Genomic DNA, 17437 nt, shown 5'->3' on the forward strand with positions numbered 1-17437 from the left:
AGTTGCTTTAATTGCATCCATTATGTAATTATTATCATTATAACACAGTTTTTTGAAAACCCTAAAGCACTTTCCCTCAGAGCCAAATTGCTTTAGTAAACACTTGGATGGCTAATCCTAGTTATGCTCACATATGGGTTTAAATCACAGATTGCCATCTCCAGGACCCACTCATAAAGCCAAACAAATACCATTTCAAAATGAAAAGGCGTTGACAGAAAACATCTCCAGACCTCCTGGGGGCTTGGAGATGAATATAAGATGCTCTTTAATGACAACCATAAATCAGTTGCTGTGCGACTCTCACAGAAGACAGGGGAAGGAAGGATGGTTCTCATCAGATCTTTCACTCCTTGGTTTCATAATATTGCAGTTCCATGTCCTTGGTGTCCAAGCATGCCCTGTGAAACATAATGTGTGGGTTTAGCGTCAACTCAAATCACAGCGGGTCATTTAGGCATTCTGGTAATGATTTTGAGGGTAGTCACATGTGAACATTACACAACTCAAGTTAGGGTATTGAAGTATATTATCTTGATCAAGATTAGGATTGAATTGAACATGGTGGTGGTGAGGGGGTGGTATTCATAGCACATCATGTAAAAAGCATTTAATTGCAAGAGTTTGACGTAACTGTGTACTGTATATGATTAGTTAAATGAAGTTGCAGATGATCTTAAACTTAATCTGTGACATACACTCACTGAACACTTTATTAGTAACACTATACTAATACTGTGTAGGGCCTCCCTTTGCTCTCAAAACAGCCTAAATTCTTTGTGGCATTGATTCCCTAAGATGTTGGAAACATTCCTTTGAGATTCTGGTCCATGAAGACATGATTGCATCACGCAATTCCTGCAGATTTTTTAGGTGCACTTTCAAGCTGTGAATCTCCCGTTCTACCACATCCCAAAGGTGTTCTATTGGATTCAGATCTGGTGACTGGGAAGGCCACTGAAGAACACTGAACTCATTGTCCTGTTCATGAAACCAGTTTGAGACGACGTTTGCTTTGTGACATGGTGTATTATCATGCTGTCACGCCCTCCACTTCCACCTAGTCTGTGCCAGTGCCTCCGTCTCTCCTGTCTGTCTTTGTCTGTCTGTTAGTGTTGTGTGGGGGCGTGGCCAGGCTCTGGTTCCCTGTCACTCATCATCTCCACCTGCTCGTTCTGCTCACCTGTTGGTCATCTGCTCATCACCTTGCTGTATTTAAACCCCGGCTTCCCATCCACTCTTTGCCAGATCGTTGTTTGTTGTTTCCAAGTTAGTCTCGTTCTCGGCCGCTTACTCTCGTATTGATTCTGAAGTCCTAGTGTCTTAGTACTCTGTCTGATCATTATCTCTTTGTGCTCCAGGACCTCGACCCAGTTAACCACCTGCCTGCCTGTTCGCCTGCCTTCCCTGCTATTCCGTCATTAAATACCCTATTATTTTATATTTGTGTCTTGACTCTGTGTTCCACGCCTGGGTTCATTAGCTCTGACCATAACACATGCTGGAAGTAGCCATTAGAAGATGGGTAAATTGTGGCCATGAAGGGATGCACATGGTCAGCAATTATACTCAAATAAGCTGTGGCATTCAAGTGATGATTGATTGGTATTAATGGGCCCAAAGTGTGCCAAGAAAACATTCCCTACACCATTACACCACCTCCACCATGAGAAGGTGGACAGGTGTTCCTAATAAAGTGTTCAGTGAGTTTATATGGAGAACACACTATACACACTGTGGTACAACCCATCTGTCCCTATGTCTTAACAGATGAGTGAACAAATAACAACAATGTATCTGACTGTTTTTGTTGTTATTGTTGCCTAGCAATACTGTCATACAGAATTATGGCTAAAAGGCTTCAAAGAACTCAACTGTCTCTCTGTGTGCCTTTCGGTTTTCTGTTTTTACCACCATGACATTTAAGGATATTATTGAATAAATGTACCTCTGGTTCTCAATTACTCTAGAACTGTGGAGAAGGGCCCAGAATCCCTGCAAATCAAGAACACATTCAATTACTTTTTTTATGGAGGTATTTGGGGTCAAGATTAAATACAGATTTGCACAGAGATGATGTATAGACAGAATTGACCCAAATCTAAATTGATTACACCTAGGTTCTTGTTTCAGTTGTTTCTTATCTCAACACCATAGCAAGTCACACCATAGTATTAGCCAGTCAAACCCACTTATCAAATCTCAATGTATGGTCTTTGATTAGATATTTGTCTATGTGTAATATCACATGCATTTTCTCCCTTATCATTTGAGGGATTTCACCCAAATCCTAAGTTTGCCTTATCAGACAGATCAATCAAGTCAAGTTTATTATAGCAGCTCATGAATTGGAGATGAAGAGTGGTAATGGTTTAAATATTAGGCTATTTTAAGGAGGACCAAGCAATGGGACCAACTCCTCTACTCTCATACCGTCATAACACATTCTCTCACATGGGGAAATGTTTTAGCACAGTCTGACATGAATAAGCATGAGTCAGCCTTAATAACGTAACAGAATGATTACAGAATGAAGTTAGGAATTTTCAAGCAAGACAGCAGTAAGGATGTTAGGTTCCATAATAGGGTGCGAACGTCCACATTTTTAGCAAGGGCAGCCCTCTCATTCACACAATGTATTAATAATAATAATAATAAAAATAATAATAATGATGCATTTACTTTGTATACTGTTTTTTAGGGATCGTTTGAAGGGGTAGAGCATGCTGGATAAATTGTCACGCCTTTGTTTGTTAATCAGAAACTATCAAGAAAAAAAATAAACGTTAAACTGGCTCGTACTTGTATTTTCAACAATAAAATGATTTTAGGTGGCTCTAACCATCCGCCATGCGCTCTTTCCATCCTCATTGGTGAGAGAGGCAGAGTCGGATATTTTTGGTGATGAATAGGACACTATTGAGAGGCCATGTTGGTAAAAATGACACCATTGTTGACTGATTGGCCACATCTCTCTTCAATGTCTTCCACAGTAGAGGCATCTTTTTTTCTGTATAGACTGAAATTGACATTTGGAGATGTTGGTTTCGCTAATTCCATATTTCCGCAAATAAAAAAAAAACAGCCTTTTGGACTTGGCAATGACTACTGAATACCTCAGGTTCTCAAAACTCTAATTAATACAAATGCGATTTACACAAATCATCAATATAGGCTACAGGGTCAATCCAACTGCTGCCATGTATTTTCTCTGAAATATGTAGAAGGGAAAGGAGGCACGCAGGGACTGTAGCACAATGCATAAAGCCTCCCACTGTACAGTACATCAGCCATAACTTTGACTCAAGTCTGTGAATAGAGACCCGCCAAAAGTGAGATTTGTAGAGACACAGTTAGCTACAGTTGTCATAGTTGTGCTCTATCACCAGTAGGCTTAATCTTGATTTTCGTTAAAACAGGGAACAAATAAAATAATGCAATCTTGTTTTGTGCACACATTGTTTATCATACTGCCATTGCCCATTTGGGAGGTGCCTCCCTCAAGATGAGGGAGGACGATTTCTTTTTTTATGAGCATGGCGTTATTTCTATTACAACTTATTGGATGACTGTCATTCATATTCCATTCGCCCAGTTCAATGTAACATCGATAAGTTTAGACTATTTACATAGCCACACCCGGGCATGACATTCAAATGTACCCACTCTATACCCATCATGAGGTTGCTCAGGTCCTTCTCGCGAAATATACTTCCTACGTCCCTTCTCCAATAATTCTATTCAAATACAATTGAGCAGAATGGGAGTGAGTCAGTGTTAATGATTCTGAGCAAGCTGTGTCCATATAGTCTACTGCTGAAATGTGCGGAATCAACTTAGAAACATTATTTCGCTATAGGTTAATAATCTGCAATTTCGCGGACACACATATTCCATGTCTGAAATCATTTTATGACGTGTCCATGAAGACATGATTTGTTCTAAATGATTTCCAAATTGAAACAACAATTCATAAGCTATTTTTCACATAATTAATCATGTGTCAATGTTTGTAAACACACTATAACACACTGTAAGCATATCCATCATGCTCAATGATGACTGTTTTTTTGCAGAGGTGAATGACCTGAAATAAAACTCAGGAGTGCTGTCCCGCGACATCGTCACTCCAACAGCCCAATTCTAAACTTCTGCCAACTGTAGTTCTGTAAATTGGGTGAACAGCCCCTTTAAGTGCTAACTGTCAGTCTCAATTTAAATCAAAAGCTCCATATTTGACATGCTACTACAGGTCATCAATAAATGCATATAAATGACATGCCTCTTGAAAGATCTACTCTCAAAAAATGTAAAAGTGTAAAATGCATGCTTGTTGTGTATCACTTTGTGAGTTAACCCTTACCCTTTTTGGTCTGAGACAGCATAGGGTAGTGATGAGTAGTAGAAGTCCTCCACACACTGCTCCAATGATGAGGACTATCTGGTAAGAGATGCTCCAACCCGAATGACCAGTCTTCCCATTCTGGAATTCCTTCCTCAAGTCTCCGTTGGGCTCCTTTGGCAAAGAAGTCCTGTCTGTATCCTTGCCTAATCCTTGTGACTGGATATCTAAGAGGGTGATGAGGGAGGTGTACATTTCCAAATCTAGCACATAGTAGTCAGCATTGAAAATAGTCTGTTGTTTGTTGGAAAACATGCAGACAATGCAGAGAGACAAGGCAGGGACATTAGTGTGTCAATTTTAATGTGTGAGGATTACATGGAAAGGGTTGTTTCAATGTTCTGTAAAATAAAGGGCTTCCCATGTTTCAAGTAATTAGCTCACAGCAGTTTGAGAGAGATGTAGAGAAGTTTGGATCGGGCTTGAGAGCTCAAATAACCATGCAATTAAATGTGTAAGGGACACATGGCATTACTTGTGCTGATGACTTCCTTGTAGACTCTCCCAAGATGGTTTGGCTCAGGCTCGGTGACTGGGCTCAGGAGGACCTCTGTTGACGTCTGTAGATCTCCTGATGGTATTTTCGATTCCATTGAATCCTGCTCGGTCATCTCTAAAGACGAGACCACCTTGGTTGTGGGGCTTTCAATCTGATAACTCTCTGGGCCTGTGTGCCTCTCTCTGGTGTCCTCTGTTTGAGGGCCAGGGGTTGAAATCCCATCCTGATGCGGGCTGACGTAAGGCCAGGAGTCATGTTGCACTCCATAAAGCCCGGCATCCAATGATCTCTTGGCCAACACGAACACTGTGCTCTCGTCACTGCTGGGGGTGAGGCCGATCAAGCCATACAGGAAAGGGACCGGGGTGAGCATTTTGACCTCGGAGACAGGGACAAACTGATCTTGGGGCGAGCCTGCTACTCCTCTCCCCAATGAGCTGTATGTAAAGACCTTCTTTGCTCCCTCAGTCTTAGTGTAGGAAAATAAAGTCTCATCCAAAGAATTGTGGGTTCCCACCATGATGTTGGACTGAGTGGATAGGTGAGGGTCATCAATGGCAGAGGGAACGTCCAACTCTGATTTATAGAGTGCAGAATCAGTCTTAATTCTAGTGGGAGGAGGGGAATCCTTACCCTCCCGGTCCCCTTCGATTGAACGTCTATCGGATAAAGTCCCTTCCACATCCTTTGGAGAGGGGAATCTTCCAGTATCAGGATTTCCAGGAGACACCCAGGTCTCAATGCTGGTAGTGCCCTGTGTTGGGTTAGGAGGCCTGGTAGGCATGGCAGAGGTGGGCTGGGAAAGGATGGATTTTGGCCAGCTGCCCCATATGCTGGGGGTCAACAGAGTGACGTCAGGGGCTGTCTGACCAAATGTTGGACAGGAGCATTGGCATTCTGGACCACCTAGAGGGGAGAAGGATAGGGGCACTGTGTTTACATGGGGATGTCTTTTACAAGAATGGCATGAAAACAGCTGGTACTCATGGACGGCAAAACTTCAGGCAACAAACAGTAGAGTTTACAAACACATGCAAAATATGGTCCAATATAGAGGATAGTGTGATTCAAATGGTTACCGGGAGTTATGTTTCCACTTTTTAAAAGTAAGTATTGTTTGACACAAACATGAGCAAGTGTGGTTATTTCCAGAGGAGGTATGTTTTTCTCATAACATGGAAGACAGTACATCCAAGCGAAAGATGTCCCTGCCAGCATTACTCCAAGACGGTGGACCAACAATAAACGATCAATAAAGGCTGTGGTAAGTGTGGAAAACTGAGCCCAAAAACAACAAATAAAACTACAACAAACCTATAACTCACATTGACAGACATTATAAGGCCCTTTATAAGGCTATTTAATTGTACAATTAATTGTATGTAGACTAGATAGGGGTGGTCTCACCATTTGGAATACAGTAAAGCATCTGCAAATTGGTCAAAGCAAGAAACTCATACTGGAAACATAATAAAACAGACAAAAAAAATGATAGAGAAACATCCATTTGAAGCAATAATTTGAAAAACAACAAAAGGTCAGCTCCACCACATATTAGGGATAGGGTTGGAAAAATGGGTAAGACTTTATTTGAAGGGTACTGCCATGACTCCATGTCACATTCAAAACCTCCTCTTAGTGCATTTATAAGTGCATAAGCATTTCATGAAAGCAACCGCAAGTTAACATTGAATGCTTTATGCAAGCCGTTGACATTACCACGACCATACTATGTGTGTGTCTACATAAAACAAAATATTTGGCTTTCAAAACAAACACTACTGTGCATTCAACCAGTCTCTAATTCAACTTTGAGAAATCAGGAACATGTGAAAAATGTGTGAACCATTTTCCTGGGCCTGAAGTGGGCCGGCTCTGGCTGCCATTCCTAAGCCTAATCTTTGCCATTAAAAATGGCCAGTATGTGGATGTGGTCCAGTTATCACATACATTGTCCAGATATGGGTCGGTCTGATTGCTTAAGGCTTAGATGTGGTAACCGTGGACAGCCCACTTTTGGGCCAAAATTCCAAGTGGAAGTGGAATGTTGGCTAAGATTTCCACATGTTGGCTAAGATCTGGCGAGGGAACAAACATTCTGGCCCAGACTTGGCCTATTTGTAGGAACGGCCTGGCTTAGTTATGACAATTAGATCTGGGTTAGTTATAGTAACCTGATCTGGTCGTGTTCTACACAAATTGTGGTCAAGAACTGGCAATTGTACTGCAACAAGATCAGGCCCACTTGTGGTTGTATTGTGGCTAAGATTTGGTCTGAGATCCAGCACAACTATAGTTATGTTAAGTGGGATGCATCAACATTTCCATTGGATTCACAATGTGCTTATTTTTGACAAGATACCCAATTAAAGGACTTCAGTCAGATGATTCCTTAGCCTGAAAGTAATCTATGTAGCCAAATAAGAATTCACGTGTAACCAAGTATTTAATTTGATGCAATTAGTGTAGATTTCGGTTGTGCAGTTTAAAACATGGTTGAATGCCCCTAGCACATTTCTTTGTTAGCAAGTGCTAAAATGTTGATGTTGATGTTAGCAGTAGCTTGTATAAAAAAAAAAAAAACATGGATAATGCTGCATTAATGAGAAGTCAGAAACTCAGAACCTCAGAGTTAACATTAACGTTATATAAAGTTATTTTCATAAGGTTCAAGTTATTTGCGTAAAGCTTCTTATTGGTTGGTTTTGATACTGTCCAAGTGGGAAACTCTGGTATCAGAGTTTCCCACTTTGGCCCAAAGATTACTTTCCAAATAAGGATCTATCTTATTATAACATTATATATCACAAACTTATCATTTAAGGTAAGGTAAACAGTTTGAGCACTTAGGAGGACAGTAGCAACACAATACAGAGACTCAACACAAAACACACTCATCACACAAGAGACTCAGGTCAAATCCAGGCTGTGCTGTGTATTTATTTAAGTTAAGGGCAGATCAAAAAACTTTACAAAATCCATTCTAGCCAGGTTAACTACAATTTAACTAAAGAACATTTAAGACAATGATAAAAGACCTTTAGGACTTGAGAGGTGAAGAGAAAATGACTAATTACAAGACCACTTAGCTACCAAGCTCTTAATTGGCCACACCTGAGTCTAATTAGGTGTCTCCTATAAATGGAGGATGTGTCATGTGTCAAGGGAGCTTTTTGGAAGTCAGAGGAGGCTGTTGTGTTCTGACCAGTTTGGATTCTTATCCAATTTGTTTAGAACTAAATGTATAGATTTTGTCAGTCCAGTCATTTGTTAACATCTTAGTTTGGGACACATGGTCTGTCTGGTGAAATCTAGACTTATCTCAAGCTGATTGGCTCAGATCTTATTGCTCTGTTTTTTGTTTTTTTTTACTGGCCACACTGGCAGACTCATCAAAACTAAATGAAATAAGGCTAGATTTCTTCAGATAGTCTGTTTGTTTCTCGTTTTAATGAGTTTGTTAGTGTTCCACAGTCAAGCTCTTCTAAACCAGATGAGATGAGTAGATTTCCCTAAATGGACTGTGTATTTCTAAACACTGTTGTCTCGGTTGGGATGTGCCTTGGTATTTTGTATGAGACAATTTCCCAGTGCTTTGAAAACCCAAACCACCAGTTTATCCATTTCAAGATCTATCACAAAATGTATGATTCATCTTCTCATTGGCTATAGGAGTAAATATTGCTATATTGATCCCAGCAGTGGATCAACATTCATCATGTAGGGGGAGACAAGGAATAGGTTTAACAGAATTAACATCATCATGGAATTTCTTAGCAAATCCATGTGACCCAGCAACTACAGTACAGTAACTTATTTGGGCTACATAACACAAGCCAGAGTAAGTCACATATCACATTCCAGAGCTGGCCGATGAGCAAGTTCCAACTCTTACCCAGTAATGGTGCCACACATTTAAACCAAAAGTTTCCCAGTAACTACAGGAACCTATCAGGGTCAGATATTACATACCAGAGCTGGTCCATGAGCAAAATGCTAACTCTCACCCAGGTCTGGCCCCCCACATTTGGACCAGATCTAGCCCATATAATACTTGCTGTTTCCGGCACTCAGCCATATGTGCCACCACAAGACCAGATCTGGCCCACAGTTGTCTGCTGACTGGGATACCTCTCAACTCAACTTGGACCTCACATCTTTGTTATCTTTGCATCCTCTTACGTATCATCTTTGCTAATAGCTATCAGCCAATTTCATGCATAGAAACATTCTCCGCAATCAAAATATACAGTGCATTGTTCACAAATGCGGCCAGCAGCACGACAATTGATACGATGTTGCGCTGTATGTGGTTGTGGCAGCAGGGTTTTTGATACAAATGTTTCATACTGTTTCGGTACGACCGAAAGCGGACCCACAGCAGTATTGGACCGAAAGCCATTTTTGGTACTATTGCAGCACTGGTACTACCGTGCAACACTCGCCTCTACATTGCTAACATTCGCTAACTGGCTACACATGTAAAACCAGCTGTGCCGTTTTTATGTCTGAATTCCGTGATTCCGTCCACGCTTTCTGCATTACGGAAATTATATACCTTTGTCGTTGGCTTGTCGTGGTTTGAATCAAAATTGTTGCCATACTGGGACAGTTTTTTTTTACACCAAAATAACTCTTCCCCTTCTCCAAGTGAGTGTAATTTGATCCCACCATTCTAGCTTCCATCCACCGGCCCAACCCTAGTCATGAATGAACAGTATTCCATCACTTTAGTTTGGGGTTAAGTAAATCATTTATATAGCATAGATGGAGAGGTTATGGAGCAGGAGATGTACATGGCCAGAGAATAGGGCTTCATATAAAGCAGACTCTTGCTCACCTGCTGGCCGAGATGCATCAAACTTGTCGGGCTTGTTACTCATGAACTGCGTAAAGGGGCACAGAGCTCTTATTGGAAACAACTGCTCATCAACAGTGACGTTGTCTCCTGGCTTATAACAAGCAATCGAGTTTTCCAAATGTCTGTAATGGGGGCAAATGTGCCCGTCTCCCTGCACTTGGATTTCGTGCCCTTATCATATATTAGACACACATACTGTAGCATACATACACAGACACACACAGATGGAGAAACATAATAGGCCTAGATCTTGCTTCTAGCTGTATGATAAACTGTATAAAAATGACGCTCATTGAAAACAAGGTCTAAATAGACTGAGAGCAAAACTATGTTGTGGCTGGAGTAAAACAAATGTAAAACAATAAGCCTACGTTTCAACAAAAGTCCATTTGGCTCCCTCAACCTTTTTCAGGACGCATCCTGTCATGCTGTTTCATATGTCATGGTAATGTCACGGCTGACATAAAGCATTCAATGTCAACTTGTAGTTGTTTTCATGAAATACTTATGCAGAGGTTATGAATGCTACATGAATGTTGGGACCCTTCAAATAAAGTTAGCGAAAAATGTTACTACTCCCAAATTCATAGACAGAACTCTGGATGCAAGGACTGACAGTCTGTGGTAACATCTGTGTTTCATATATATATATAAGCTAAACAGTACCTGTTTACATTCATGTTGTTTGTAAACATTTAAGTAAAAGCCTTATATTTTAGGTTATGATGGGGTAAGACAGCTGTATTAAACTCATGAAGCATCTATAAGTAATTTCTTCAAGAATCAATGGATATACAAAATATCATACAAATATATATATATATATATATATATATATATATATATATCCAAATGGAGATTCACAATTACAGATTGTGGATTTAAATTGTACTCAGGAGATTGAGTTGAAGTTGACATTTAATTTAATTTATTTGGCAAAATATTTTTGAGAACTATGGTCATGCCTCATTCCATAATTGAATTTCAGTGCCATAACTTGTCCTGGATTAACTCAATAAGAGAGACTAAAGTGTTACCCAGACCTGACTGCAAAAAGATCTCCTATTCCTATTTCAGTACATTCTAAGGTTTTCTCTTTGGTCATTCTAATCCTCTATGTTAATTTTTGTTAGCACTTGGAGCAGTGTCTAGAGGGTACAAAATAAAGAAATATGTTTTAAATAGTTGTTTTAGTGTTTTTAAAAACAACCTGTAGTGGCAGTGGGGAAGGCTGTGGTGGATTCTGGGTAATCCTCTGCATACTCCTCCTCACAGTTCCAGTCGACAGGGCCACTGCTCTCCGTCATCAGGGTCATGTACATCTGGATGACCCCTTTGGCTTTCTGTAGAGCCCGTTTGGGCGAGGTGTTGTGCACCCTCACAAATTTCACTGGGTTGTACTGCCAAGGAGAGGAAATGAGCGGAGGACAGAGATTAGTTATGACATATCAAAATAACAGAAAATACCTGCCAACTGTTCGGATGCTCCTGGAGTTTATATGGAGCAATGTTTCGTACACTGTGTGCCTTCTAAAGGCTCCATTCATTAACAGACATAAACATTCTGAAAACAATCACATGAGGAATGTTAAACAGTTAAAAGCTCCTAAAAAGTCAATGTAATGACAAAAACAAAGCTTTTTGTATGGAAAGGGAAAAGCCAGAATAATATATGCCATTTAGCTGACACTTTTATCCAAAGCGATTTACATTGCAGTGAGCGCATACATTTTTCAGGAATCAAACCCACAATCTAAGCGTTGTTAGCGCCATGCTCTACCAACTGAGCTACAGAGGACCAGAAGAGTACAGTATTCCTCCACTGTTGCTCTTGGTTCAGTTGCAATAATACTCAGAATGGGGAGTTTTTCTTTGGAAGAAAACATTGTTTTGTATAGGGACTTCAACTGAGGCAAAGCAGAATCTCTTGGACTAGATTGAGTTGTGCACCTGGAAAGGAGTTCATTTTAGCTACTGTTATACAGTGCCCTGCATAAATAATAGGACAGTGAAGTATTGTTTTCTTCTTTTGTCTCCACATTTCAAATGTTCAAAACAATTACTATAAGGTTAAAATTGAGATGATCAAATTTTATTTGATGGTATTGGTGTACATATTGGTTTCACCATTCAGAAATGACAGCACTGTTTATGCATACAGTAGTCCCCCTATTTCAGGGTACCCAAAAATAATGGGACAGACTTACCAAATGTCCAAAGTAAGCACTCCTGTTTAGTATTTGGTCGACAATCCTTTGCATGCAATAACTATGTGAAGTCTGCAACCCACTGACCCCACCAGACACCGGGTATCTTCTCTGGTGATGCTCTGGCAGGCCTGTACTGTAGCCATCTTCAGTTGTTGTTTGTTTTGAGGTCGTTTTATCTAAAATCTTATCCTCAGGAAATGAAATGCATGTTCAATTGGATTTAAATCTAAAGATTGACTTGGCCAGTCAAGCCCTTTCCACATGTTGGCCCTGAAAAACGTCCTAGTTGCTATGGCAGTATGTTTTGGGTCATTGTCTTCCTATATGATGAAGGGCCATCCAATGAATTTGGAGGCATTTGCTTGCACTTGAGCAGACAAGATGTTTCTATACACTTCAGAATTCATTCTGCTGCTGCCGTCAGCAGTTACAATCATCAATAAAGGCAAGTGAGCCAGTTCTAGTGACAGCTATACATGCCCAAACTTAACACCTTATGCACCATGTTTCAAAGATGAGGTGGTATGCTGTAAATCTTTGGTAGATCCTTTTTTCTCCAAACCTCTTGCACTCACTTTAGTACATGACAATATTCATCTTATTTGTCCACAATACATTTTTCCTGACCTCTGCAGGCATTTTAGGTATTTTTTAGCAAACTGTAACCTGACCATCCTTGTTGAGGATAACTAGTGGTTTGTACCTTGCAATGAAGTGTATGTAGTTTGGCTGCGGAAGTATTCTGTGGAAGGTAGTCTCTGACAAATTCACGTCTACCTCCTGGACAGTGTTCCTGATCTGTGGGACAGTTGTTGTGGGTTTTTTATATATATTGTATTCTTTGGTCATCCACTGTATAGAATACATCCATATACAAAACAGGCTTGTTGATCTCCCAAATGCAAGATACCATGTAGGAACTGTAAATGCTGGACAAGGCTTCACTTAGAAAGCAAGGTGCTACTGAAGAGGGATCATTGTCTGAGGACCAGCATCAGAGGGACAGCACAGGCACCAGTTCCACCCCTGACCTCAATCTAAATCTAATCCAATTAATACGCAGGCTGAATCCCTCAGGCTCACTGGCATTTTGTGGTGTGGAAGGGAGATGGTTATGGAGGAAAGGGTGGGTGGATGGATGGATGGATGGATAGATGAGATTGTCTCCTAAACTTTGCTAATACAGAGATTTCATTTTTGGCCTGCTGTCAAGAATATTCTTCTATTAACTCTGTGATGGCTCAATTGAACATGGCTGACTTGGATCTATTTTACCCTATCGTTATTTGCACCATAAGGTGCCTAAATCACGAAAATCAGGGGGATTTCATGTACTGTCGTAGGTTTTTAGCTTAATAAGTTGAATAAGATCATGCTCCAGCATGAAGCAGCCACACTGGGGCTGCTTTTCCATTATATATAAAACCTAATTTTTCGCTTTCGTCAATAACAATTGAGAGGTCTGGGACCTCCTACTTATGACACAACCAAAAAGGCTTATGGAGGAGAATTAGGCCTTTACTTTGACTAGCCGACACCTTTAAAGCTCCCAAACTGTGCTCACCTCGATCTCCTCGTTGATCTCAGGTATGCATCTTTGAGAGTAGAGGTTGTAGATCACCTTTTTTAGGGCGTTGACGTAGCGTCTATTGTCTGATCTCTTGCCATACTGGAAGTGTGTGTTCAGAAGCTCCAGGATTTGTGGAAAGGCTGCTTTGACGTAACAGACTTTACCCTGAAAAACAGGCAAAAAGCAAAGTTATCTCTCACTGACTTTTTTTGCATCGCACTCTCCTTTCATATTAACATATTGATATTTATTGAGATGGGAGGAATGAGAGAGGGAGAGAGATGAAGAGACCAGCTGGACCCAAAGATTGATTCAAGGTCGCACTAGGGGGTTTGTAGGGCTGACATTCTGGTGTTTTTGTTGGGGCACTTCAGTCATGCCCCTGGATGTTAAAACAACTTTTGACAGAAGGTCCTGGCCCTTTAATCACCCCCTCTCACTAATCTCTGCTTCCCCAATGAGCGTTAATCTGCTTCCTTTTCATGGACACTATCAAATCTCTCTCTACTTTGAGATTCTCTCACCCTGAGTTTTATCTGTCTTCTGGATTCTCTCTCTTTGATTCTGTAGCTCTTTAATTCAAGGGCCCTTATCATTATTCATTGAACTCATTAACCCCTGACCAAATAACCAGAGAGCAAGGTCCCGACTTATCACCATTCCGATCGCAACTTTCCATCAACTTTCACACTCACCCCTGTCTCTCACCAGAAATGCTCACTTCCTTCATCATCACTCACCTCTCTAACCCATATCCCAGTCCACAGCAGACACAACCCTCAGTTTAACCTTTACAATGCAAGGGACTTCCCCCAATGAGTGCCTCCTGGAAGGGACAGTCCTAAAAATCTAAAAACATGGTCTGTCCTAAAAACTTGGTCTGTATATCTCCTCTATAACACTATCTTGGCACAGTTCAGAGGTATTTCCAAATCGTTTTATATTCCGGGGAAAAACAACCAATAGCTCTTTCATGGGATTAAGTTTTCTTTTATATGTAATTAGATTTTGACTTATTAGCCCAAGGGAGGAGATGAACTAGAGTCCTCTAGTCAGATGTGAAAGCATCAATATGCCAGTACCAGTATGCTAGCTTGGCACTGCTTGAAAGCACGACCTGTCTTGATACTGACTGATTGTGACCCTGTGTATGTCTTTGGTATGCTTGACTTTAACTGTGCGTATTAAACATATTTTTCTTAAACAATGTGATAACAAGGCAGGACAGCATAGTCACCATAGGCTACTCACCAAACTCTGGCGCTCTGTAAATGAGTAGGTTATTGAACAGCCATTCTCCAACTGGTTGTCAATCTGTAGAGCAAAAAGTAGAAACAGAGGAAGGGAGTTATGTTGTCCCGTATAATAGAGGTAGTCATACTGCCACACAGATATCACCAAATATCAAATGTGCCCATCATCTTAACATATAAATAGTAATGGATATTGAAAGAAAATTTTGTTTGTCGGCCAATAAAGGCAAAATCCTTCAGATACACTTGCACACTTGAATTTGGGGGCAAACCCATGACCCATGAACAACCATTTTAGACATGCGATCTAGTCCAGGATTAAGAGGATTCATCTGCTTTTTCATTTGAATTCCTCCAAACTCTAGTTCAGATTTCCTTTTACTTGGCTTCTGTTGCAGAATCATGCAGATTTTTTTCAATAATTTAGCGTTTCGACACAGTTCATTTCAAATTAATTTACAAAACCTTTGAAAGTTTTGTTTCAAAAACTTTTTGAACATTTTTGTTTTGTTATCACCATCCACTCCTGACTTAATTTAAGATGTATTTTGAGACCGCCCAAATGTGTCATGTGACAGGTTTTTACAGTGCTCTCCATGACAAACAATTGCAATTTGTGTTCCATCCCATGTTTTTAAGCAACCTCACACAGAACATCAGATTATTCCTTACTTATTTTAGTTAGGGACTCCATAGTCCAGAACTAAATAATAAGAAATTAAGTGCTGTTTCATAATTTTTTTTTAAATTGTTTTACTCTGGATACATTTAAGGGATGTCCAGAAGGGTAACAAGGGTAACAATGCTAGTGTAGGGATATGTTTACATGCGTTAACTCCCCACTACATCCCTGAATGCGAGCCCCAAGCTGTTGGTGTTGTTGTTTGTGTGTGGGGTGTCCTCACCAGGCGATTGAGGTTCAGGAGGTGATCCTTTGTCACTGAGTGCCGACATGGACCAGGGACGCCAGCCCACGCCAGGTGGAGACACAGAAGGATGAGGAAGCACAGATGCCTAGCCTGTAAATACACACTAGAAATTAACATGAGTAACCGGGATTCCGGGAATGTCCAAATAAAATGATGAAACCTGGGAAATTACAACATTTCCCCTCAATGTTGGCATTAATGTAGTTCCACACAAATACATAACATGTGGAGCATCAGATTAGCAAAAGAAAACCTATAGTAGGATATGATATAAAAAAAATAATGTGTACCTCTCCTGTCCTAGAGCCTAGGTCATTTTCTTATCCAGTCCAAATCCCACTGAAACCCAAAATCCTGACTCCTGTCTTGCATAAAAATTCCTAGCTTTATCCTGTAATCCATAGCTTGCACGTCTCTCGCCTATTCATGTCAAAATAGCACTAAAGCATTTCCCCTGCTTCCCTACACTGCTGAGGAACATGATATAACAGTCAGTTCATGAAAAGCATGTTTCGCAAATCACATCATTGCCGATCAAAGAGTTACTCTGTCATTACTAAATATGTGTTTAATTTGCTTGGTTTTAAACACTTTTAATGGGCACTTGTTGTGGTATTTTCCGGGACTCTCTGATAACTATTTCTGATACTCTCTGAATTATTCCCAGTATTTAAACTCGGTAGATTTTCGGGAAAATATGAATCCCTAATACACACACAGCAATTTAAGAGAAAGCCATTTTAGCAGTGTCCTATGTAACACTTAACATTGCTGTATGTGTCTGTAACAGAATAATTAGTAACACATTAATCACTTGAATAATAGCATTGTGTTAACATGTAGTTTGATACAGTTGTAATTCAGTAATTGTTTAGTCCTTGATTGCTTTATACTGTAGTTATAGAGCTCCTCCATCATGCATTCCCACATTATTTGTCTTTTTATTAGAATCTAAATCAGTTTTCCTCTATAAAATATTTAATTATTGGGGATCTTCTGTATTCATTTCCTTTCCCCCCTTCAAACTAATTTAATTTCAACCTCACAAAAACTCACTGAGGATGGCCAGGGGTCTGGCACGTACTTCTAGCACATTGTGAATCAGTCAACACAACTAAAATCCTGAGGTCATCGTTTAGCCTGAGTCCTCCTCACCCTAGTCAAAAGATCAATTGGATTGTTTTCCTGTACGATTTCTAGGGATTTTTTCCAATAGGAAAAGTATTAGATATTTCCAAAACATTCTAAAGGATTTATTCTCAAAACCTGGCTCTACACTTCAGTGGACACCGCTCCATTCAAATGCATGTGAACTAGATCATAAGATAATAAGCAACCGATGAATTATCCCATTCTTGCCACTTGAGATCGAGACCCTGTAGTGGGGATGACCCTGTCATGTCCTATCTACTATTATCTGAGAAAATGATCTAGCTGCCAGCCATCTTGCTGCTGGGCACGATCACCTCGATGCCTTGTCCTCTAAGAAAGAGAGAGAGACAGAGATCAGTCCTGGACAAAACCTGTACCTTCATTTTTATCTAATTTCCATATGAGATTACACTAACACTTACAGGACATATAGAATACTGGGTCATGTTCAGTAGGCACAATGTAGCAAAACGTTTTGCAATACAAATTTAAATATGTTTTCTCATTGGACAAATCCAGCTCGTACCCTCCCTGTTGCACTGGTTGTTCGTACCTACTGAA

General features: G+C 40.3%; 1 protein-coding gene across 1 annotated transcript in view; it reads right to left on the reverse strand.

Annotated features, from left to right (window-relative positions):
- Nucleotides 1-346: 346 nt before the first annotated feature.
- csf1a (colony stimulating factor 1a (macrophage)) overlaps nucleotides 347-17437 on the reverse strand; it is a gene marked incomplete at both ends in the record, with an annotated part of 28368 nt that continues 11277 nt past the window's right edge. The window contains 8 exons of the mRNA XM_083667692.1: nucleotides 347-401; nucleotides 1949-1995; nucleotides 4364-4569; nucleotides 4878-5807; nucleotides 10973-11162; nucleotides 13537-13707; nucleotides 14794-14856; nucleotides 15701-15814. Coding sequence (XP_083523818.1) covers nucleotides 347-401; nucleotides 1949-1995; nucleotides 4364-4569; nucleotides 4878-5807; nucleotides 10973-11162; nucleotides 13537-13707; nucleotides 14794-14856; nucleotides 15701-15814 — 1776 coding nt within the window. The remainder of the gene's footprint in view (nucleotides 402-1948; nucleotides 1996-4363; nucleotides 4570-4877; nucleotides 5808-10972; nucleotides 11163-13536; nucleotides 13708-14793; nucleotides 14857-15700; nucleotides 15815-17437) is intronic.

The sequence above is a fragment of the Argentina silus genome (assembly GCF_951799395.1).
Source record: "Argentina silus genome assembly, chromosome: 4".
Taxonomy (NCBI): Eukaryota; Metazoa; Chordata; class Actinopteri; order Argentiniformes; family Argentinidae; genus Argentina; species Argentina silus.